This window comes from Gopherus flavomarginatus, chromosome 6, assembly GCF_025201925.1.
Source record: "Gopherus flavomarginatus isolate rGopFla2 chromosome 6, rGopFla2.mat.asm, whole genome shotgun sequence".
Classification (NCBI taxonomy): domain Eukaryota; kingdom Metazoa; phylum Chordata; order Testudines; family Testudinidae; genus Gopherus; species Gopherus flavomarginatus.
Window position 1 is genome coordinate 72851261 of NC_066622.1, and position 25734 is coordinate 72876994.

General features: G+C 46.8%; 1 protein-coding gene across 1 annotated transcript; it reads right to left on the reverse strand.

Moving 5' to 3' along the window:
* Positions 1–512: 512 nt before the first annotated feature.
* CXCL12 (C-X-C motif chemokine ligand 12) lies at positions 513–23679 on the reverse strand. The gene is made up of 4 exons (XM_050960391.1): positions 23568–23679; positions 15383–15500; positions 12165–12251; positions 513–4149 (listed from the first exon to the last, which is right to left on the reverse strand). Exons 1-4 carry the CDS (start codon positions 23626–23628, stop codon positions 4134–4136), a joined length of 282 nt encoding a protein of 93 aa, XP_050816348.1. The 5' UTR covers positions 23629–23679; the 3' UTR covers positions 513–4133.
* Positions 23680–25734: the final 2055 nt, after the last annotated feature.

A 25734-nucleotide genomic window follows, 5' to 3' on the forward strand; every position in this document is an offset into this window, starting at 1 on the left:
ATTTTGATGCCTTAACTGACTCCATTGGAACAGCAGGCATTACCTCCATGTCCAGAGAGCAGTGAATGTCGTCCTGGCCCTTGGCATTCCCATGTGCTGATAGCATGTCTTGTATCTGGCACCCTGACATTAGACAACATGTTTCCCAGGCAGAGAATAATTTGCCTGTATATGTTTGTTGTTCTTTTAAACATCCTGTGAATGAATAAAAGTAAAGGGACCTGGATTGAGAGGGGCCTAGCCTCAGATCTAAACTCCCCACACCTTAGAGAAGTGCAGATCCAGAAGAATAATGATGCTTTAAAATCTCTCGGCATTCTTCTGTCTGCAGGGTCAGGCAGCCATCTCATGTTGAGTTCAGTCTGAGTCTGAGTGAGCTCAGGGAAACTTAATTTGAGACTGGGAAATTAACAGAACAAGAAAGAACCAATGTAAATTCCCTTCTGACTGTTTGTGTGTGGGGGAAAAACATACCATTTACTAATTTGAAACAAATGCAAATTTCATTTGGGTATAAATTTTATTAAGAAAATTATAAGTGCATACACAGTTACCAAAAGACATGATATAGATATAAAAAGTGTTTATTTTCAAAATACTGTATGAAAAGGAATTATTTTAAAAAGCACAAATGTATATAATATCTCCATAAAGCTGCCTTTCAGAAAAACTTTTTCACATTATCTGGGAAGTGTTTCTTTTCCTCAATAACAATACAAAATACAGTATTCGCCACATTCTTACAACCCTGATTTCTCAATGATCAGAGGTTGGAGGATGCATGCAGCCCTTCCATGGTGATGTAGATGCCTTCTTCTCTGGGTTCAGTGAAGATCTGGATTTGCAAACAAGGCTATTATGTGATTGGATGGTGGTAAAGGTTAAGTTTGTATTTTGGATATGAGCACTGACAAGTGCCTATATGCCGTAATGGCCATAGAGCAGTACAAGTTTTCAGAGAAGACGGGATCGTCAAGATCCCAATAAAGGCAAAATAGCAACAAGAAATTATATAGGAACTGCATATTCAATCAAATGTGTACATTCAACTCGGAATACAGCCTCCGTTAGAAAAGACCAACCACAGTCACCCTTGCTCAAATACCACACCAGTTAATAACACATTGAAAATTCACCCTTCACACTTTCTCAAGCAGGACTCAAATAAGACATCAACATCTAAATCTACTACAGTTGTAAAGCTCATATAAACATGAGTATTGGCACAGTGATAAATATCACATTTTCTTTCCTTTGTGATCTTTAAACCTGGGATTCTTTGGCTGTCACTTAGAAAATAGCTACTCGTGAACATTTCACATTTGTGGAAATTGCTCTTTTGGCACTGTTTCAGTGTTATTTTTTTTTCTTCCTCTTCACATTCATGTGTAGACAGCCAGGGCATTACTCCTGTATGCCCTTGCTTCCTTCCCCTGAATTTGTCTTTGGTCAACAGCCAAATGTAGAAAGCAAAACTTACCACGGATTCATGTCCGTGGAACCAGATTTATGAAACCGATGCACTGCAACTTGCTAACATCGCAGAGGGCCACAGGAATCATAAAATTATAGAATCATAGGCCTGGAAAGGACCTCGAGAGGTCATCTAGTCCAGTCCTCTGCACTCATGGCAGGACTAAGGATTAGCTAGAAGTGGAGCACAATTCAAGTATTAGTGCAAGAAGCTTTCAATTGTACAGGGATTGATTTCTCTAGTGTAAATTGCCTATCTTGTCATTTCTGTTTCCTGATTAACACTTCTGATGCAAATACTACTAACACTTCTGAAGCAAACAACAGAACCCTCAGAGATCCCAGCGAGTCACTTGCCCATAGCCCATAAAAAAGGTCATTAATGTTCCCTTCTCCCACAAAGCATCTACTTCCCTATGTGACTGGGACAGCCCTCCAAGGCCTCGTCTACACTAGGGGGAGGGATCGACCTAAGATATGCAACTTCGGCTACAAGAATAGCATAGCTGAAGTCGACGTATCTTAGTTCGACTTACCTCGCATCCTCCCCCGTCAACTCCGCTTCCGCCTCTCACTGAGCTGGAGTTCAGCAGTCCACGGCAGAGTGATCGGGGATCGATTTATCACGTCTACACTACACATGATAAATTGATCCCTGATAGATTGATCGCTACCTGCCAATCCGGCGGGTAGTGTAGATGTTCTCCAAATGACCAGTGCCCTTCCATCAGTGTGATCGGTGCTGTTGCACCAGCCTTGCTGGCTGTCTTTGTCTCCATCAGGGGGAATTGCACCAGTGCCATGCATGGCTTACAGTGGCTTTGCCTGTCTACACTAAGGTTTGCAGCAGTTATGATGGCTGACACAGGGAGACCAAATGCAGTGCTCTGAGCACTGACCCACTAAGGTTGGCTCTGTCACCCAGGAGGTCAGTCCTCACACTAAGGGCTGTTTAAAGAGGTTCGTCATGGAAGGCAGAACATGGTTTTGGGTTTTAAAGGGCTGCTGTTGTGGCAAATGCACCCAGTCAGAAAGCAAGATTTCAGTCTAAACTGGCTTCAATGGGAGCAGGATCTGAGCTGGTGCCCAGTTCACACAACATGCGTGAGGAGTCACTGTCCAGCAGATTATCATTCTGTAGTAGAATAGAAATTCGTAGGCACTTTCTCCAGGGCGTCTTTAAAAATCTGGGAGTGACTCCTACCTCTGATGCAGGAATATACTTTCCAGCCAAGTCACTGGCAACTGCAGACACCTATATCAGGAGGGAATCTGGCCCCTAGGTGACAAAACACACAATATGGAAGATGTACTGGTCTATGGTTTTCTTGGTCATGGAAGCTCTTTTTGACTTTACACAAATGACAGAGGGTCTGATCTTGCTCCAATTGAAATCAGCTGTAAAACTGCCATTGATGTCAGTGGTGTTGGATCCCTACTCCCCAAATGCCTACAAAAGAGGGTGCACAAGACATGAAAGCACCAACATTGCAGGAAAAAAACAATGGGCCAAATCACACGCACTGTTTTCAGTGGTTTCTGCTTCAAAGCTGATGGGGCGACATGGTGCCCACAGAAGCACATCCTATAGGGAGGAGAAAACTTAGTTTGCCACAGTGACCAAAGTGGAAAATAAGACCTCCCTGGGACAGACAGAACAGTCCTTTGGCATGTAAGTTACTTGCAACAGAAGAGAGTGCTTAGTATAGTAGCCCTTGCATGCCCAGAATACAAGCTCCACATAAAGGAGAAGATTCCTTCTGAAGAAACCCCACCCACTACACAATGTTGGGTATCACACAGATATTTTGCTGCTCGGGATTTTCCCCATTTCTCAGTGCACAGTGTAACAAAGAGACTGCCCTGTCGCTGAGATACCTTTCCTCTACGTTTCCTATTTCATACGTCCTTATACGTGGTTACAGAGCTGGGAATCAAGAGGAAGAAATGACAGGCCTGCAGGGTTGCCGGAGGTGGCAGGTGTCTCCTGAGTGATACCTTGTTGCAAATGGAGCTCTGGACACTAGTTCGTTTCACCGACAGACAGAGGCATCTCCGCCTGGGAACTGGAAACATTTGCCCGCACGCACACTCGCAAAATCACACTCTACTGTGCAGACTTGGGCCAGCCCCAGTGTTACTCTCCTGCCCTGTGTCCTGTCTCAGGTAGGGCTGCAGACAAGCTCTGGTTACAGGAATGGGAAAATGCATTGCTTTTTATGCTGAGTCATTGGGAGCATAGGAACATAGGAATTACATGATCGAATTGCACCTCACAGCTCATGTCCTGCTAGGTAAAAACTCTTGGATGCTGGCATGAACTTAACAGCGATTGCTAAATAATACAGGCAAGGAAAACAATATTATACTGTAGGGTTAGTCTAAATTCATCGCTGCCACCAGTGCTAGATGATAAACCAAACTACAAAAAGATTGTTTTTTAAAAAAACAAACACATTACTCCATAAAATTGTATTGTGAAAGCAAGCCAATTTGTGCAAAAAAAAAAAAAAAAAAAAAAAAAAAGCCTTTGGAAATGCATGAAGCCTTGCCTTTGTGCTGCATGATAACAGTGAAATGCTTTCATTCCCTAATACTGGTTATCTGCTCTCTGGGTCCTACAGTAAGAAATCCTGTAGACGGCTTACAATGCTTGCCTCTTACATCTTGAACCTCCTGTTGATGAAGAACAAAGTGAAATACTATTAAGGTTTCTTTCAGTGGAAAAGAGCTTAGTTATCAGGCCTAGTCACATAAGGGTTGCCACTACGTTGTGTGTCAAGACAAAAGCAAAGGCAGTTCGGCTGCATGGTGCCTGAAGGAGGAGCTCTTGGGGCCCTGAAGCCTGAGCCCAGCATTGGTGGTTATTTTTGCAGGTAATGCTGATCATAGTTAGTAAAGTGTCCAGCGCTAAGCAGGAGAAGGGCTGGCTAGGAGGCTCATTCTGGACCTTGAAGCCTGAGCAAGGAACACTGCTGCGCACAGAGATGCAGCAAAAACAAATGGGGGGGAGTGAGGATAGTATGGGGTTAAAACATGATCAGAACTGGCCCAGGGAGCAAAATGCATGGAACTAGGACAGCTCTGCAAAGAGGGATGGTGCAGAGAGCAAGGAGCAAAGACAGTACAGCCATGTCACACTGCTCTTGTGCTGCACGGACGTACATCACCATTCCCTCATCTCTGAGCCACTGGGCGGAATCTAGCTCTGAAAGAGGACAGGCCAAGCCCTGCTCTGTTCAGCTCCCCTTGGACGTCAGAGAGGGTGGCAGACAGGTGTCTGCCTTCCCCTGGAGTTAGCTGGGAGTGACCATTTGCTTGGGGTTATTTGCTCAAGCAGAGGCGGTCCATTACAGCCTGGTCCCTCAGATCCCAGGAGCTCACTGTGCCCTTTCTTTGGTGTGTCTGAGGAGAATCAGCTTTGCAAATGGCTGTGGATTAATATCAGGCTATTAAAAAAGCTTCAGACCAACCCTACCCCAGCCAGCTGTGCAGAAGCACATTCTGTCCCTTGCCGTTATCCATCTGAGCAGATCAGCCTGTGTGTGATGAGGTGTGTGGTGAGCCCCAGTGACAAGAGCTGCTCTCAACTCGCTGCAATCAGTAGTCTCGGACACTTGTTTGAACCATGACAGTTACTAAAAGTTAAGCAATTTTCTTCTCTCAGAAAGACACAGAAGATCTTAAGTCCCATACCCTGCTCTCCCTAGCACAGGAGATCTCAGGTCTGTGCATGCGGAGAGAACAAAATATGGGAGCCAAGATCCACCATCCACAAGGGAGAGGAGAATGTTGCCCATCTGCATCACGACATGTACAATCCTCTGCCAAAATGTAGCTAATCACTCAGTCTAATCTAATAGTCCCAAGAAAACAGGTGGCTTTCCTTAATACCCAGAAATGATGGCCAATGTAACAGTCTGCACTGCACACCTGCATTCTGCTTTTGTCATTTAAAACATCAATAACATATCTACAGATGTTGCTTGTTATTTATCTCTGTCACTTAGTTATTAGAAGGACAAAACTAAGCTCAAGACAGGGAGCCACAAGTAGCTGAATCCTTAGCCTGCCTCCAATTCTGGCTTGCTGCAGGGCTCAGTGTGCCTCAGTTTCCCCATCTGTGAAATGCGATGATAATACTTTCTCCACCTAACGACCTCCACACTTATTCTGGGAATGAAGCAGCTAATGTCCATAGGAGGGGTTGGAAATATGAAGCACTAGGTATTTTCCTCTGTTGGATGTTTTAAGTGGGATGAAACACACTACAGGACATTAAAAGATTTTGCATTTTTTAAATAACAAAGCTGAAATATGGTATTTCACATCTTTGTGTGCAGTGTTAATTAGCAAGCCCAGACAGTGTGATTGTCCATTGGAGGCTCACTGGTGGTGCTATTATTTCACCAACACATGGCCTGTGTTTTTAGAATACAACATTACATAAAGGTGGGTCTCTTTTTAATAGCATGAAATCCCCACCCCCTCCTGCTGGCAAGTGCTATCATAAGCAGATGCTAATACACAGCATACACAGGCCTTTCTTAGCACCCACGACAGAGTGGGGAATAGTCAGACAAATCCGCCTTGTGACTTTCAAGCTGGGTTCTTTAAGCAGTTTTTGAACTGAAGAAAATGCATGACTCTAATCAGTGTAAATGCAACAAGGCCATTTTAAGAATGTGAAAATGAGTCCTTTTTGACCATGCTCTGACAGTCTCTAAAATCTAGTCTGTTGGCCCAACCCGATCCCTGGCGTAACACCACTGACCGGCCCCAACATTACTATAATTTCTGAGACCCTGACAATCTTTTACTGTATGTACCCTTGCAACCCCGCTGGCAGGCAGGGAGTGCTCTTATCCCCATTAGGCAGGGCACGCAGACTCAGTGACTTGCACAAGGTCACAGAGGAAGGCTGCAATGAAGCAGGAATTGAACCTGGGTCTCTCCCAGACTAACACTCTACCCAAGGGCCATCCTTGCCCTCTGGGAACTGACACCAACCATGGAGTTGAATTGGGCCAAGTGTCTCTTGGTGCTGCTATTTATTTTATAAGGGTCAGGAAGTGGTCTAACTCTAAAGAAAAATAGAGAAAGACAGCCATAGAAATTGGCGAGATGCAAACGGACTGATTTGCATTGACACCAAGACCCATTTACACCACTCTGGCAAGGTTAAGTGGCCTTCAAGATGGTATAAATTACAGTAACACCCACTTCTCGGCCCTCACTGCCAAAGTGGTGTAAAGGAGCCTTAGTGTAAACCAGAACCAGGCCCAAAGTGTCCCAGTGATAAGCCATTTCCACATACTAAATAATCTCCATCAGAATATTTCTACAGCATCTGGCAAATAAGGCTCTCAAAGCAATGTACAAGTACCAATTAATGGGGCTGGCTACACTACACACCTCGTTCGGCAGTGTGTAGGGTACATGCAGCTGCATGCTGCAGTGAAAAGCAGACTGCGTCCACACCCCAGCGTGTAGCTGCATATGCCCGTGAAAGGCTGGGGCAGTCAATGGGGAAAGGCTGAGCCTCTCCCTGACAGGAGTCTTTTCCTGCAGCAGAGAAAGGCTCCAGCAGCTGGGAGGCAGTGGGATATGATGCTGATAAAAACAGCAGTGTAGACAAGAAGGCACGGCTTGTACAGAGCTGTGCTGGGTATGTACTCGCATATGTTCTACACCCTGCAGCGTGTCGGTACGCTACGCACCTAAGCTGGCCTCCCAGCTACACTGCTACTTAAACCCAGGCTAGGGAGCTATGCAAGTGCATACACAATGAACCACTGAAAGCAGCATGCAGCAGAGATGTAGTGTGAGTCTCCCAACACGCCTAGGAGGCTGAGAAGCATCATTACCCCCATATTACCTCTGGGGAAACTGAGGCATGGGGGGCTCAGTCATCTAACTTCCCATACACAGTGCCTGCTGAAGTCAATGATCTGTGGGCACTCAGCACAGCTGAGAATCAGGCCATCAGTGGCTTACCCGTGGTCACACTGAAAGGCGGCAGCAAAGGCCCAGTATGTGACACAAACACTAGAAGGGCTTTGCAGAACATCAGGAGATATGGACCGTGACTTTTTATCCTTAGTCGTTATTTACAAAGGAGGAAGAGCTGCCACTAATTGATTGACAAGTGCTAGAACTAAGATTGCAGCCGGCCACTGAAGAGTTAGAAGTTTCCTTATTTCCCCCAGAAGACTCAAGCGGAATCTTTTTCTATTTTACTTTCCTCTCCTTTCCAGACCCACCAGCTTTCCTGTTTGTACCAGAGCAGCCAGCTGAGCTTAGCAAGCTCCAACATCTGAGGCTTAAGGAAGGGTTGGAGTCTGGGCTACACTAATGCTAGATGGATAGGCAAGGTGCATACTCTGACCTCTCTTTCTTCTTCGATCTGCTAACTCCTAAAGGGCCCCATTTTCAAATCTTTATTCGAGTGAGGAAGGAGGATTATCAGGGTTGGGCTGTAAATTATTACGTGAAGGGAATTATGGGTAGTTAGCAGTTTCAAGAAAGATCTAACTTGCCCTGTGCCAATCAAAATGGATGTGAGATTAATAATATCGACTAGCATGGTTACGCAGTAGTCTTTAAAGCCAGATAGAAGATCTGACCTCCCAATTCCCAATAATGTTAATTAGGGCTGTCAATTAATTGCACTGTTAAACAATAGAATACTAATTGAAATGTATTAAATGTTTTGGATGTTTTTTTACATTTTCATATATATCTTGTATTCTGTTTTGTAATTGAAATCAAAGTGTATATTATGTTTTATTACAAATATTTGCACTGTAAAAATGATAAACAAAAGAAATAGTATTTTTCAATTCACCTGATACAAGTACAATAATGCAATCTCTTTGTCATGACAGAGCAACTTACAAATGTAGATTTTTTTTGTTTGTTACATAACTGCACTTAAAAACAAAACAATGTAAAATGTCCGAGCCTACAAGTCCACTCAGTCCTTTTCTTGTTCAGCCGATCTCTAAGACAAACAAGTTTGTTTACATTTACAGGAGATAATACTGCCCGCTTCTTATTTACGATGTCACCAGAAAGTGAGAACAGGTATTTGCATAGCACTTTTGTAGCTAGCATTGCAAGGTGTTTACATGCCAGGTATGCAAAACATTCATATGCCTCTTCCATGCTTCGGACAACATTCCAGAGGACATGCTTCCATGCTGATGACACTTGTTAAAAAAAATAATGCGCTAATTAAATTTGTGACTGAACACCTTGGGAGACAATTGTATGTCTCCTGCTCTGTGTTTTAATCACATTCTGCCATATATTTCATGTTATAGCTGTCTCAGATGGTGACCCAGCACGTTGTTCATTTTAAGAATACTTTCACTGCAGATTTGATAAAACGCAAAGAAGGTACCAATGTGAGATTTCTAAAGATAGCTACAGCACTCAACCTAAGGTTTAAGAATCTGAAGTGCCTTCCAAAATCTGATTGGGACAGGGTGTGGAACAACACTCTGATGAAGAAACTACAGAACACGAACCACCAAAAAAGAAAATCAACCTCATGGCATTTGACTCAGATAACGAAAATGAACACACGTCGATCGACACTGCTTTGTATTGCTATCCAGCAGAACCCGTCACCAGCATGGACACATGTTCCCTAGAATGGTGGCTGAAGCATGAAGGGACATATGAATCTTTAGCACATCTGGCACGTAAATATCTTGTGATGCCAGCTACAGCAGTGCCATGAGAATGTCTGTTCTCACTTTTAGGTGACATTGTAGACAAGAAGCAGGCAGGATTATCTCTTGCAAATTGTAACCAAACTTGTTTGTCTGAGCCACTGGCTGAACAAGAAGTAAGACAGAGTGGACTTGCAGGCTCTAAAATTTTACATTGTTTTATTTTTGAATGCAGTTATTTTTGTACATAATTTTACATTTGTAAGTTCAACTTCCATGATACAGAGATTGCACCACAGTATTTCTATTAGGTTAATTGAAAAATATTATTTCTTTTGTTTTTTTTACAGTGTAAATACCTGTAATCAAAAATAAATATAAAGTGAGCATTGTACACTTTGTATTATGTTGTAATTGAAATCAATATATTTGAAAATATAGAAAACATCCAAAAATATTTAAATAAATGGTATTCTATTATTGTTTAAGAGTGCAATTAATCACGATTAATTTTTTTAATCGCTTGACAGCCCTAATGTTAATATATTCTACTGATGTCATATAATTGTGTATATTACATGAAGGTGCAGTAATAAGGGTAAGCAGAATTAGTGAGCAAAATGCTTTTCTACTGAAAACCATCCTTGATATTCACTAGCAAATCAAACCCATTCATTTTTCAAATCAAGTATTAGACTACTGTATTCGAAACACCTTCCGTCCCCCATAGCTGCAGGATCATAGCGCAGAAGAGACCTAAGCATTTAAGCACCAGCATAGAGTAAGCTTGACACATAAGAAAACAAAGTAAACTTTAAGCAATTTGCAAGAAACCCTTCTATAAAATGTATTAATTTTTTTCCAGAAAAATAAATTCCCACATAGTTGGGGGGCTGTATCATGAAACAATTAGCCATTTTTATTGCTGGTGCATAGAGGGTAATGTCACATTTGATACAATTTCAATACAAGTGAAAAAATATAATATATGGCTTATTGAAATTGATACGTTACATTAACATTTATAGATCTATAATTATTTATTTTACAAGCTGTTAGTAGTTTGGAGGGATATCGGTTTTTGAACTACCAGCGTCTGCATGGCTCCAATTCAAATATATGACTTCTTTAATGAACTATAAATATATTCTGAAATACATGTAATTGAAAAAGTCAAAGCTGTGCACTAAAATATATCAAAAACATGCCCCAGAGAGAGACCAAATCATCTATGGATGATCTTGGAGCATGGAAATTTCATGGGTGCCAGCATTTCTGATTGGAACATGAAGATCATGCCACAATTGTAGGCTTAGTGGACACAAACATATGCTTTAACTGAACCAAATTCTCATCTGTTACCCTGGTGTAAATCTGGAGTAAATCTACTGAATTCAGGAGAGCAGCTTCAGGATTACAGTAGGGTAAGTAAGATCAGAATCAGACCTGAGACCAGAATCAGGCCCTTTGTTCTCAATGGAGCAGGCCCAGGTCTCCACTGATGTGAGAGCAGAAGGTGACCCAGGGCCATTACTCTGCAGGTTCACAGCAAGGTACTTAAGCTCTTGTCTGTCTTTAAGGGGCTACTCATGCATTCCAAATTAGACAGATGCTTGAGTACCATGCTGAACTCGGCCCTTAATGCAGCACAACGCCGCTTGACAGCAGGAGGAGCTACCTGTATGTGAAAGGCCACATTCTGCTCTTAGCATCACCTGTGCCGAACTCCAGTGCCGCTCCAGTGCAGACAAGCTCTGTCCACATGGACTAGAGTTGTCCCAAGGACAACGGGATGGCACACCGGGGGCAAAGGAAGGCAGAGAGCAGGGCAGGGCTGGAATCGCTAGTGATTTGCATAGTGGTTTCCATGCACCCTACTCTCTGTAGCCTCACCCTAGTCCCAAAGGGATTTGACTGCATCTGGGGGAGGATGTCCCCATCCCTGGCTATTGAGAAGCCCCCCTGCCCGGAAGAATTCTTACCCCTGGCTCCTGAAAGTGCTTCAGAAAAGCAGAGGATGGAGTGTCAGCAATGCACCAGCCTACCCAACCTCCTTTTCCTCTCTGATGCCCCTGACCCCTCCCTCCTTGAGGTGTCTCTTCCCCTCTGCAAATGTCTGGATTCCAGCCCTGCCTCACACAGTGAAAAAAGCAGCAGCTGGGGTAGGATTCAGCATGGCTGAATGAGGTGCAGAAAGGGGTGAGGGGTTCTGCGTGCACAGGGGTCTTCGCTGCTCCAAAGGCCACTGCTGGCTGGTCCTTTGGCTGAGCCCTTCCCAAGCAAGAAGCTCCCTCCTCCCCTCTTCTCTTGATTTATTTCCCATCTGAGGCAGGCTGCAAAGACCTGTTTGCACAGAAATGACTGACGGTCTCTGTTCTGCGCTCACTCACAACGGCAGCCAATTGACCTGGATTCTAATGAGCCAGGCTGACAGGTGTGGGACCCTCAGCGGGAGAGCCCCATAGCAATGCCATGAGGAAAAACAGGCCGGCTAACGCGCCAGGTGTGGCTGAACACCATCTGGCAGGAATGGAGAAGGTTTGTTAGCAATGGATGTTGCCTTGGCAAATTTTAATGGCAAAGGCATGATTTCTGCCTGCCAACCCCCACTAGCCGTCAGCTGCCGGTGCACACAGACTCCCAGCACAAAGAGGAGAAGGGGCTCCAGAGATACTTTACTAACAAAGACTCTGAGATAATTGTGGACTGTGTGGGGGAAGGGAATAAAGGAAGCATTTTCCTTGGGAGAACTGCTCTTTTAGAAAGAGGGAAGCCCATTTTCGACTTGCTAGGATACCTCTTGCCTCAAATACTGACAAATCTCTTAATATAAAGTATAAAAAATACTGTAAGCCACTGTTTTAATATACACTGGGTAAACTCAGACCCATCTTCATAACAATGCCTGATTTCACTGAGTACTTGGTCCACATGATTAAAGCCAGCCCTAAACATCCTACCCTTTAAGTTCTCAGGTGTGTTATCTGTAAGTCCGCATGTTTCTTGCCTTACTTGTTTAAAGCTTTTTCCAGATATTCCTGAATCCACTTTAACTTGGGATCAATGCACACTTGCTTACTGTTGTTCTTCAGCCTTGCACTGTCAAAAGAAAGAGAAGAGTTGTGGTGTGAAGACAAGGGATACCATTGCACAAAAGGCCTGGGCTGAAGTCTGCCCTCCATCCTACCTGCACACTTCTAGTGAAGACAATGGAACTGCACAAGCTTACACCAGATGTCAAATTCTGCCCTCAGCTTCACAAGGGTGAGTCTGGGGTAACCTCACTAACTTCACGGGAAATGCTCTGGATTTACACCAGTTTAAGGGCTAGCATAATTCAGCCCCTCATCTGAATCTCATTTGTTGGCAGCTGTTGGGTTGCATGGGCATCAATGAGAAAATAAATTGATTCTCCAGATTTTATTATTAGCATCCGCGTTGCTGTCAGTGCCAGGCATGTGTGAGCTGCATTTCATTTGGAAAGAACTGATGAGCATACACAGTCTGTGCAACAGATTAATTAATAAACACCTCTGAACATTGCCTGATACTCAGCCCAACTCTGAACTTTCACCCAGTTTTAGAACAGAAACCAACTGGACTTTCAAGAGGATCCAAAAGATTCTTCTCTTTCTTTTTTTCTTTTTTTTTATTCTCATAGGGGTTTGCACTTCTGGTCTCCAGACAGGGAAAGAATTGGAAAGGTTAAGTTGCCAGAGAGGAACAGTCTCTCATGTGTTTTCCAATCAGCCCCGGAAACGGAAGTTCCAGAAATCTCTTGAGAAGGCCTGTTCTCATGAAATTTCCAGCCCAGATTTACAGACTCAGGAGATTTAGATTACATACGTTACAGATAAAGATCCAATCTTCTGGATGCTTATCTGAACTCAACTCCATCCAGCCTCTGGATATTCATCTGTCACTGGCTTCTGGGTTCAATGGGAAACAAGATATACAGCACTTTATTCAGAAAATTTAAAGCTCTGTAAAGCCAGGCACTGATCCTTCAAAGTGCTAAGTACCAGTTCTGAGTGCTGAGGTCCCGCACCTCCAGCTGAGCATGGTGGGAGTTGAGGGCACCTGGCATCTGCAGGAGTTGCTCAGCATCTTGCAGGATCAGGCCCATCAATGCCACACTAACAGCGTTGGCAATATGTTGTAAAGGAATTACCACCTCTTACTATGCATTGATGTAGACAGGCCAAATTCTGCTCTTCATTACGGACACAATCCTGTCTGATACTGAGCACTTTGGCCTTGATCCAACAAAGCACTTAAGCACACGCTTAACTTGAAGCACCCGAGTCTCATTGACCTGGGTCAGACTGCTTAGCTGCTTAAGTAAAGCACCTGCTTAGCTATCTTGGATTGAAGCCAAAGTGCTCCACGCCTTCAAGACTGAGCCCTTAATGTCTAATAAAAAGGAAGCCAATAAAAGCAGGGGGATCTGAAATGTTGCTAGTTCTGCAGTCGTGTGAATACTCATGTACTGGTCGTACTGTTGCGGACCCAATCCTGCAGTCCCTCCACCAATAGGGTTTCCATTGGGCCTGGTTCTGATCTCACTTATGCCAGCGTAAATCAGTGTAAATCCCTTATGCCAGTGTAAACCAAATTCAGCAAAGTCAGACTCACTGTCTTCACATGGGAACTGCAGAATTGGCCTTATACGGGAGCGTAACAAACTGAAAGCACAAACAACCACTCTCCATGCACAGAGTATTTAAAGATAAAGACCAGCTTCTATACAATTTGCTTGGGCAAAATTGCCCTTGACTTCAAAGGGAATTTGGCTTGGGGAAAAAAACCCACAGGATCACTTTATAAATCCATAATGTGGGGTTCCAATTAGATGTTTCAGTCCTAAAAAATGATGGATTTCAAAGCAAACAGCTTTGATTACTTATTTAAAGTCCTCACATGCACCATCCAGAACACATCATGCCACATAGCAACTGAATTCAATGTTTGGATACAATCTGCTAAAATGGGATTTTTAGAAGTTAGCATTTGTTTTGTTTTTTAATTTCTGTTGGGTCCAAGGGGCAGAATTCCCCAACATTCTGTGGCGTTTGAATTTAGGTCCATTTCGAGTACATCTCTTTTATGTCAAATTTTAAACAAGGGGGGTGGGGTTGGATCATCTGTTCTGTAGACACTAAAATACACTGCAAACAATAAACATATTCAGACCATGTCAGGGGGAAAGAAAACAGGTTTTTTTCATTTCAATACGTCATGGTCTTTGCCATCTCTAATTACTTCGCTCTCATATTAATCAAGAGAAAAATGCATATCGCATCAAATCTCAGATTTCTGTCATTATGTTTAAACTACTTCAGATCATTCCAAATCCCTTCAAAGCCTTCCCAGTGGGTTTCTCTTGACTCTCACGATGTGTATTAGGCATTCCCAGAAGAGCACAAATCCATGTACTTTAGCTGTTTAGATGCATGCCTCTCCATTCCATCAAGTAGCAATCAGAGCTGGTGAAACACACAACACATCATGTTTATGCCATTTTCAGAAAGAGAAAATTATTTCTTAGTTTGGACTGAATTGTCCATTGTCCTTCACCAAAATGAAAGGCAGGGCACATGCAGGAAACTGTGTGGGTAGGATATTTTTTAAAATATATATATTTTTACTTGAAAATAAATCTGACTAAATATGTGGATTTTTGAGAAATCACATGAAACCTCACAGGTTTTTGGCATGCAATACTGGAGAGTTTTAGAGGATAAGACCTGATAATCATGCCTCCCACAAGAGTTGAGGCTACTCAGCACTAGGGCTGCTAGAGAAATGATTTTTTTCCCCATGAAAATTTTCAACAAAAATTATTATTTTTTTATGTTTACGTTTTTAGAGTTGAAATTTGTCTTTGTTCTTTTTTGGATTTGGGATGTTTGATGAAAACCCTCAAATTTCCATTGGTTTTTTTCCTGAAAACGCCCCTATCCTCCTCAATAAAAATGAATTCTTTTTTTCTGAAAACTGTTAAAAAGCCATTTTTCGCCAAGGAAATGTGCTGACTGAAACTATTCTACTTGCTCTGCTCCGTACCTTGCAGAAGGCGCTGGGCCCCATGCAAATTCAAACCCAGGCTGGGGCAGTGCATAGAGGCTGCGGCACCTTTTACAGAGGTTGGCGAAATCCTTCAGCTCCCTTCCTTGCCCAGCTTACCGTCTGAGGCCAAGGAAAGCTTTAAAAAGCACCCGGAAACTTACACAATCTGCAGCGAGCAATTCGGGGTGGTCAGGATTTTGAGGTGCTTGATGTTGGCTTTAGCCACATTGCTCTCATAGAACCTGCAGGGGCATCGGTAGGTCAGGCTGACGGGTTTCTCTGTGGGATGCAGAAATAGAGAGGACACACATTACTCATTCCTTCTTGGCAGTGGTGCCAACCTGCAGCCCAGTTCCTCTCTTAGATAGACATGAAGAAAACATATAGATGAAGAGAGCACCTGTGGCCTTGTAGCAGTGTGTCAAAACCCTCTCCTGTTCCCATCGGGGCCTTCTAATCCTGCTGCTTGTGATTTTAGAAGACAAAGGAAGGGGTGAGAAACTGGACCCTAAGAAATGGAGAAGAGCTTAGAATAAGGAGCCACTCAATTGTCCTGAGTTGCTGCTGGTAATTAGATGAGATAAAGGATAGAAGAGTGAGGCACTTGTCTGCTCTGTTATTCTTGCCAAATGATTTTGACCTGAGGCCAGATTAGAAGGTAGGCAGCAGAAAGCCAGGAATTCCAAGGAGTCCAAATCAAAACAAAGGGCTCTGCTCAGGTGCAAGCTCCTGGCTGGGAACTGATCTGAAGCAGCGTATGCCAGGGCCTTTGGGAGCTTTCCCAGGGTCCTGTTGTACGGCCTGGCCTGCACTCACAATGCCGAGTGCCTGCTGGCAGGGGGCTTCTCCCAGAGTAGGCACTCTGCAGCGGGAGACAGGGCATCAACAGTGTGGATTCGGAGCCTTCTGATCTTCCTGCAGATGACACAGGCCTGGTCTACACTACACGTTTATACTGATTTTAGCAGCGTTAAACCAATTTAACGCTGCATCCGTCCACACAATAAGGCCCTTTATATCGATATAAAGGGCTCTTTAAACTGGTTTCTGTACTCCTCCCCGACGAGAGGAGTAGCACTGAAATTGGTATTACCATATCAGATTAGGGTTAGAGTGGCCACAAATCGACGGTATTGGCCTCCGGGAGGTATCCCACAGTGCACCACTGTGACCGCTCTGGAAAGCAATCTGAACTCGGATGCACTGGCCAGGTAGACAGGAAAAGCCCTGCGAAATTTTGATTTTCTTTTCCTGTTTGCCCAGCGTGGAGCTCTGATCAGCACGGGTGGCAATGCAGTCCCAAATCCAAAAAGAGCTCCAGCATGGATCGTACGGGAGATACTGGATCTGATCGCTGTATGGGGAGACAAATCTGTTCTATCAGAGCTCTGCTACAGAAGACGAAATGCCAAAGCATTTGAAAAAAATCTCCAGGCTATGATACAGAGTCCACAGCACAGTGCTGTGTGACAAGCATAACGGAAAGCCAAAGAATCAAATGGATGCTCATGGAGGAAGGGAGAGGGGACTGAGGACTCCAGCTATCCCACAGTCCCCGAAAAGCTTTTGCTTTCTTGGCTGAGCTCCCAATGCCTGTAGGGTCAAACACGTTGTCCAGGGTGGTTCAGGGTATATCTCGTCAATTTACTGCCCCTCCCCCCATTGTGAAAGAAAAGAGATAAAAATCGTTTGTTGACTTTTTTCAGTGTCACCATATGTCTACTGCATGCTGCTGGTAGACACGGTGGTGGGGCAATGAACAGCAGCATCCTCTCCCCTCCCTTCCCCGGTGGCAGATGGTACAGTGCAGTAGGACTGGTAACCGTCCTCGTCATCAACTCGTGAGTACTCCTGGCTGGCCTCAGATGAGGTCGGCTGGGGGCACCTGGGTAAAAATAGGAATGACTCCCGGTTATTCCCGACAGATGGTACAGAACAGTTGATAACCATCCTCATCATAGCAACTGGGGGCTGAACTCCATCAGCCCCCCCCGCCCCCGCCTTTCATGTCTAAAGAAAAGATTTTGTACTGCCTGGACTATCATAGCAGCGGGATGCTGCGCTCCTCTCCCCTCCACCGTTTAATGTCCTGCCTGGACTGTCATAGCAGCTGGAGGCTGCCTCCCCCTCATTTTATCTCACTAAAAAGTTAGTGTTGCTTATTCCTGCATTCTTTATTATTTCATCACACAAATGGGGGGACCCTGCAATGGTAGCCCAGAAGGGTTGGGGGAAGAGGGAAGCAACAAGTGGAGTTGTTGCACGGACACCCCCTAGAATGGCATGCAGCTCATCATTTCTGTGGGATCTGACATGGAGCAGCTGTGCTCTCTGGTTCTCTAGTACACTTGCCCCATATTCTAGGCAGGACTGACTCTATTTTTAGATACAACATAAAGGAGGGAATGAGCCCGGGGGTCATTCCCATTTTTGTCTTTGTGCCCCCAGCCGACCTCAGCGAAGGTCAGCCAGGAGCACCCATGACAGCAGCAGACGGTACAGAACGACTGATAACCATCATCTCATGGCCAATTTACAATGGCACAGCAGACGGTACAGAACGACTGGTAACTATCTCTGCTACCTTGCAAAGGCAAATGAATGCTGCTGTGTAGCGCTGCAATACCGCCTCTGTCAGCGGCTTTCAGTACACATACGGTGACAGTGACAAAAGGCAAAATTGGCTCAATGGTTGCCATGCTATGGCATCTGCCAGGGCAATCCAGGGAAAAAGGGTGCGAAATGATTGTCTACTGCTGCTTTCACGGAGGAAGGAATGAGTGATGACATTTACCCAGAATCACCCACAACACTGTTTTTGCCCCATCAGCCACTGGGATCTCAACCCAGAATTCCAATGGGCGGGGGAGACTGCGGGAACTATGGGATAGCTACGGGATAGCTACCCACAGTGCAACGCTCCGGCAATCGACGGTAGCCTCAGACCATGGACGCACACCACCAAATTAACGTGCTTAGTGTGGCCACATGCACTCGACTTTATACAATCTGTTTTACAAAACCGGTTTATGTAAAATCGGAATAATCCTGTAGTGTAGACGTACCCACAATCACAGCCATTCAGGACACCCAGTCATGAGTCATTCCATGTGCTACATAGCCCGTTTCCATACTGCTTAAAATCAATGGGTAGTTTGCCATCAGCTTCAATGGGGGCAGGACCATATCGAGGCCCTGAACTTAAAATTCTGGAGGGGATGTGTATGCAGGACAGCTCGGCTCACTCTTGGGGCTGATCCTGACCTCTGTCCCCAGGCTGAGTCCCCACTGAGGTCTGGAGGGACTGCATTATCCAGCCTCCAGTGTGTACACAGCTGAAATTGTGACTCCTTCCTGAAACGTCTGCACAGTATAACAGAGTTGGGGGCAGCATCTCTGGGGCTTGCAGGACTCGCCTTGGGACTTCCATAGGATTTCAAATCGTTTCCCATTGGACAGTTGTTCAGTTGCTGGTTGTGAGCTCTTTGAGGGAAGCTGATCCATTAAGTTTGGCACAGGTCTGGGTTCAGATCCAAATTCCCCAGCACAATGCCTGAAGGAGTTTTGGATCCAGTGTTGCCTCCCACGTCTCTGTTCGTTTTGCTACAGAGCAGAGCCCAGTATCCAAACAAAGCTGCCCTCAAAGGCTATGGAACAGAAAGGGACTTTGAATTCCACGCAAGCTGCAAGCTCCTTAAACTGCTGTCTGGGAAGGTCAAAAAAGAGGCAGCCAGTAAAACTGCACCTGATCTGCAAACACTAGACACTGACTGATGTTCGTCTCCAGTTACCCTCAAACATACCCTGGGGCACAGTGCTGGAGGATGCACTGTTCCTTCAAGAAGGAAATTACAGGAAAATCCTTATCACCAGCAACCTTTATGAAAGATTGTGTGAGCCAGTGTCTGATCCCCACTGCAGAGCAATTGCAGCTGCAGGAAAGAAACGCAGAGTAACCACTGACCTCAGCAGAATCTTCCAGTTTTACTCTGGTGGTCAGAATCTGGGCTGTGCATAACGACCATGGAGGCTGGTGTGTAAGGACTGTTGGCCAGTATCCACAGTGTTTGTCCCACAGAGTGAATCGGGGCATTCTCCTGGGCTAGACATGATTATCTACGGACTAGTCATTTTATAACCCAAGCAACATACATATCAAAGTGAGGCTGCACAGGTCTTAAAACTGTGCTCTTTTTGCACAGGCAGTATCTCATTACAGTGGGCACTGCAAAGAGCACCGGGGAGTGGGCACCATGTGCATCAGGTCAGCTCTCAGCGTCAGCCTGGGAAGCCAGGGGATCTCTGCTTGCAGCTGCTTTTCTAGTGCTCCAGCCTAGGGAGGCAATGACTTCCCCAGAGCTGCCCCTCCCCAGGTCAGACGGACACACGCTACGGCTATGTCTCCACTGAGAAGAAGGCAGGTCTCTCCCAGGTGATCACTGAGGCGGTTAGCATTTTACCAGGATAGCTACAGCACTTCAGTGATCTCAGTAGAACCCCAGCACCGGGCTCTGACCCACAGGGTGCCTCTCCAGCTGGAGCTGGAGGTATAACTCCCCGCCCCCATATCTGCTCTGATCCATCTAGAAGGCTAAAAGCAGGATGGAGGTGGAGCAGCACAAGCCACCGAGCCCATCATTAGGGCGCCTCTGTTCTAAGCCCGCTAGCAGATCAGAGCTGGTGCGAGTCCCACTGGGGCTGGAATTTACCCCTTCCAGCTCCACCCCTTGTTATCTCCTTGTAAAATCCTGAGCGGAGGCAAGCCCCGTAGATGGCCAGGTGAGTCCAGGATAATACCCCTGGGGCTGGCCACACCTGGCTTATCCTGCAGTAAAACAGAGTCTCCACACCATTGTGTTTTTACAGCAGGAAAGCCAAAGGCTTGTCTATATGGGACAGCTGTACCAGTTACACCAGCACAATCACACACATATCATTAAACTCATCTAGCCCTCCATGTGGATATTTTTATTTCAGGATAGGGGGCTCTTCCCCCTATCCTGAAAGGGCTTAAATCTCTTTCAAACATCTACAAGATAACATCCCCCAAAAGGCCTCTTATACTGGAATGAGGGTGTCCACAGAGGGTTACAGCAGTTTAAATTCCCACCTGAGTCTATCATTTCCCCATGTAGCCAAGCCCTGACACCTTACCTATCCTGCCCTACAAACACACCTCTGTGTAGAGGAAGAAAACAGCACCTGCTGAGCCCACCACGTCTGCTTAGGCAATGGATGATGGGGAGTTTTGCCTGGGTAAGGATAGCAGGGGTTAATCCAAAGGGGCTATTTTACCAGGACACTGACTAATGTAGCCAGCTTTCCATCACAGATCAGAAACCAACCAAGAAAGCCACCGTGGCAGGCTGAATGCGGAGAGGGCAATCACTCTCCACTTCCATTGCAAGGAGGAGTCCCTGAGACTCCTTCATTAGGCATTTCTCTCCCCCCTCTCCCCCCAGCACCACTCACAAGTGCTTCCCTGGGCTCCTGCAGGTCCTGGGGGCTTGGGACATCACTCCTGTATAGAAGGTTTTGCGGGGGGAGTTGTTGAATATTGCTGTATTCAGCAGTTTCACATCATGATGAAATTGCTCCACTTTTATAAAGTGAGATTGGGGGTTGAAGGTCTGCTCCTAGCTCAGTGTTTCCTTTATTTATTCATGCAATTCCTGACACACACACACCCCTTAGTCTCTAAACCCACAAACTGTGAGTCACCTGGAGAACTCAGCCCCTGCTAGGAGTCTGCCTGGAGCTGCTGCTGGAGCAGCGAGGCCCCTAAAGGAAAGCAGCATCCCCTCCTTCCCACCCAGGTGTGCCAGGGCCGAGGGGTGCAGGAGCCCACCGCAGCCAAGGCAGCTGGACTGTAGGCAGGACTGTGCCGCTGTGAAGCCATGCCCACAGGAACAGTGAGACGGGTTCAGATGGTCACCACCCCATGCTCAGTTTACCCAGGCTGCAGCCAGCTACCATCTGCCCAGGAGTTACAGTCCCGATTGGGGGTGGGGGCAAGAGAGGTGAAATAGTGGGACAGCTAAAATCTCTGCCTCCCAATGCCTAAACAGAGGGGGGCACGCACATGTAAGCGAGTCCAGGGGCAGCTAGGGCCCAATCCTGCACCCTTCGAGGCAGTGGGATTTTTGCCATTGGAGGCAACAGGATCGGGCCCTTTGTCAATATCTTGGGAGTGAAACTAACACAGCTGAAATCTCCACCTCCCTTTGGGTTTTCTTTCTAGTTCCCCGGAGGAAACCGATGGGGTGAATTCCTGCAGGGAGACCTTGGGCAGTGATAGTGCAAGTTACAAGGAGCCGCTTGCTGGAACATATCCCAGCCTAGAGAAGGGACTTCATGGCCAAAGGAGTGGGAAACGCAGGTGTGATCAGCAATCCGTCTGCCTAGAGCAGGGGTCAGCAACCTTTCAGAAGTGTTGTGCCAAGTCTTCATTTATTCACTCTAAGTTAAGGTTTCAGGTGCCAGTAATACATTTTAACGTTTTTAGAATGTCTCTTTCTATAAGTCTATAATATATAACTAAACTATTGTTGTATGTAAAGTAAATAAGGTTTTTAAAATGTTTAAGAAGCTTCATTTAAAATTAAATTAAAATGCAGAGCCCTCCCGGAACTTTGGCCAGGACCCACGCAGTCTGAGTGACACTGAAAATCAGCTGGTGTGCCGCCTTTGGCATGCATGCCATAGGTTGCCTACCCCTGACCTAGAGAGAGATCCCATGGGGTAGCAAAGGCTAATGCACAGTGAGCAAAAACTCCCTTCACCTTCTGCCTTGGGGAGACGGGGATATTTTATTCATCTACATTTGAGACCAGCCCGTGTTTACATTTTCTCCTTCTTAAATACAATTTCGCGCCTCCAAAATGTTGATCAGCCAGTCTCTAAACGCCTCTGGTGCTCAGTTAAGAGAATCCGAATTTATCCCAGGTAGGGTGTTATCTTTATACATCGGATTCATTTGTACGCCAGATAGATTTTGTAAAAAGCACATTCCCGACGTATCGTGCACAGAGAGTTAGTTACCTGCCACGATTGAGCTCAGGAGTTCTCCTCTCCCAATACAAACATTCGCGGGCTTATTTCTGAAAGGATCTAATCGCTCGAAGGACCAGCTCCCCACAAGCCAGGGGAGCGGTGCACTTTTGTTGGGGGTGGGGGTATCAAGGATGCCGGTGTTTCGCTTGTTTCCCAAGGGCAGGGGCTATTTCTAGGAGGGCTTTTGTCATGGAAAACGTCCCATGAACTCAGCAGCGATTAGTTCGCATTTGCAATCTAACCGCATCTGATCTGAGGCACCGGGATCAGCACAGGTTCGCAGGCGCCCGGGTCTCAGGGCTCTCTGGAGCTCCACAAGACACCCCTACCCCCAATCAGCAGACCCAGAGACACACCCAGACCCAGAGACACTCAACACACGTGCCACCCTCCAGCTACCCCGGCTCAGCCGCGCGCACCCAGGCCGGCAGCGCTTGCCAGCCCCTACTAGCCCCCAAGATCCAACCCACAGCAGATCTGGGGGGCCGCCAGCTGCCCGGCCTGGAGCGGCCAAGCGCCGAGTCATTTTCTTTTTTCTCTCGCTGCTGTCCAGAGGAGGGAGGTTTGGTCCCTCTGCTCTAGGGGAAGAGTCCCACGGACAAGTGGCAGCCTGGGGCTGGCTGGGAGCAGAGCCAGAGCTCCGCAGCTGCTGAGGGGTAGCCTGGAGCTGCGCTCCGCTAGCTGGAGGACAAGGTGTCGCTGTTGTGTAACTACATACACAGCTAGGGCGGCTCTCGCTTTGCACTCAGAACCCCCTGGGCAGCCTGCCCCAGCAGATCGCCCCGCTGGCACCCCGGTTCCCCGAGCCCTGCCGGGGCTACTGGTCCCTGCTCAGGGGTCGCTGCGGCGCACGGGAGAGAGAAGGCGCACAGGGGGGCTGGGGACTGGCCGGGCCAGCGAGCTTTGCACAGAACTGGACACCGCTGGGCAAGGACACGCGAGCAAATGCCCACGGGCGGCGACGCCAAGTCCCAGCCGTGGCGAGATCCGCCCGTGGGGATCGCTCCCAACCTCCGCGTTGCTGGTTTCTCCTTTCCAAGGGAAACCTTGGCTCAGCAGTCGCTGGGGACAGGCCAGCCCCACAGACACGCACCACCCAGACGCCGGGGAAACGAGCTGCAAGCGTGCCGGGACTTCTGCAGTTTCCCTCTGGTGGGCTGAGAGCGCCCCTCCCGCCCGGCCCATGCCCCGATCTGAGCTCCAGCCCCACAATGCCTGGGCAGACGGCTGCAATGCACTGGGGGGGAAAGGCCGCCGCGACCCGGGGGGCTGGAGTGGAGCCATCGCACTTACCCTCCGAGAGGGAGAGGGAGAGCAGCAGACAAGTGAGCAGCGCCAGGGCTTTCCCGTCCATGCTGGCGAGGGGGGCGAGCTGGGAGTGAAAGTCCGGAGGCTGCTGCTGCCGGCTGAGCTCTGCTGAAATGCCTGGTCCCCTCCCCTCTATAGAGGGGGGCGGCGATGCGGGGCGAGGGGGAGGGGGGTAGCCAGCGATGATTTATTGCCCGTGGCATGTTATTACATCCTTCCTCTGCTCCTATTGCTGGAACCTAACCAAACAGCCAGTCGCTCGCAGCCTGCGCCCGGCGAGGCTGGGATCGGAGCTAGCTGCGGAGCCCGGGGACCCTAGAGGATCGCCAGCTGCAGAATCGATGCCTCGCTGCCCCGGGGAGGCTGCAGGAGAAGGGGGTAGGCAGGCTTAGGAGACAGGCCATGTCCTCTCAATGCACTTGTCGAGCGAGGTGGGGAGGGATTAGCGCCTCTCACCCGCGGGCCTGCAAGGAGGGGCTGGCCGAACCCGGGTAAAGCAGGCAGGCAGAAATTAAGATTAAAGCGGCACTCACTAAACTGGGCGGGCTGCCCACATGGGATGTGGATCGCTTCTGGGCACCCCAGTCACACTGATCCGGAACCCACTTGGCGCTGGACCAGAGTCCAGAGTAAATCTCCTGGCTGCCATGCATTGACACTAGGGTAACCCGCTGCCCCCTTCCCTCCAGCGATTTACACCCGCCAGCCTGACAGCAGCCGCAGGCCCTCGATGTCTTGGCATCGGGGATGCTTTTCCTTGCGTCTAAACAACAGCATTCGCTCGTGAGCTGAGCCCAGTTCCACATCTTCAGGCCCATCTCTGCTCCTTTGTCTTGCAGATACCGCTGGGTTAGCCGGCACCTCCCCTGAAAAGGCCTCATAGCCATGCAGAGCCTGGCGGGCAAATGGGGCCACTTACCATGGGCCATTACAGCATTGTCAAGTGTAATTGACTTGAGCATGTCCTCACTGTCTCTGATCCAAGCCCACGGGGCCTGTTTGTTGCCATTCAATCCTTTAAATAAACATTGAGGGTTTGAGTTAAGCTCAGGGGCTGCTTTTTAGAGGCACCCGCATGGGAGGCCAGGGGAGGAGGCAAGCCAGTTTATAATGGCAATGCTGGGCTGGCAGGGGTGGGCAATGAAGGTGCTGATCAGGGTGATACAAGAGGGGGCTTACACCGAAGCAGGTACACCAAGCTAGCTCATTTCTTTAGCTCCAGGCTCCTTTTCTTTACCTGCCCAAAGATCATGGCGCTATTAGACATCTTTGAGCTGGTAATAAAGGGCCAAAGGGTGCCAACTCCCTTACCAATGCAGTGGGCAGGTCTGCCTCCAGGGCCTCACCCACACTCCCTTGAAGTCAATGGAAAGACCCCAATAGTGCTCAGCACAATGGGGCCCTGGATCTGGAGGCCAGTGAGATGAGACAGACAGATGGATCCATAGATCTATTCCATACACACCATTCTGTCTATCCAATCTCCCAGCACTGCTGGTATCTGAGCAGTAGTATAAACCAAATTAACTATTCTTATTATATTTTCAAAAGGACCTATGAGATTTTTGGAGCCCAAGTCCCATTGAAAGCCAACACAACTTGGGCTCCTAAGTCAATTAGACCTTTTGGAACCATAATACATTTGTATCCTATGGAAATTTGTACAACTTTTTTTTTAAGAAGTTGTCTTTATTTTCCCATTACTACCCACACAGAAAACAACAATGAAACAACATAACAGCAACAACTTCACTCCTCTCTAATGTTCGAGTATTAAGTACAGTAAGCATGCTGAAAAGTGCAGCATTCTGCACAGTAAACAAAGGAAAAGAAATGTGTCAAACCCTAGTGAAGCTGCTGGTGAATCTAGGGCAGATGTGAACACAAAATTGTATGGAAATAACTACATCGGTTTTACTTCACAGCTCTCCTTATTTCTCTGTGAGGACGTTTATTTCTGAATAACAGAATTCTATTGCGATTTTGCATATTGACATCAGCGGAAGGAAAATACAACCCTAAGGCCTGGTCTACACTACGCATTTAAACCGATTTTAGCAGCGTTAAACCAATTTAATGCTGTACCTGTCCACACTACGAGGCCCTTTATATCGATATAAAAGGCTCTTTAAATCTGTTTCTGTACTCCTCC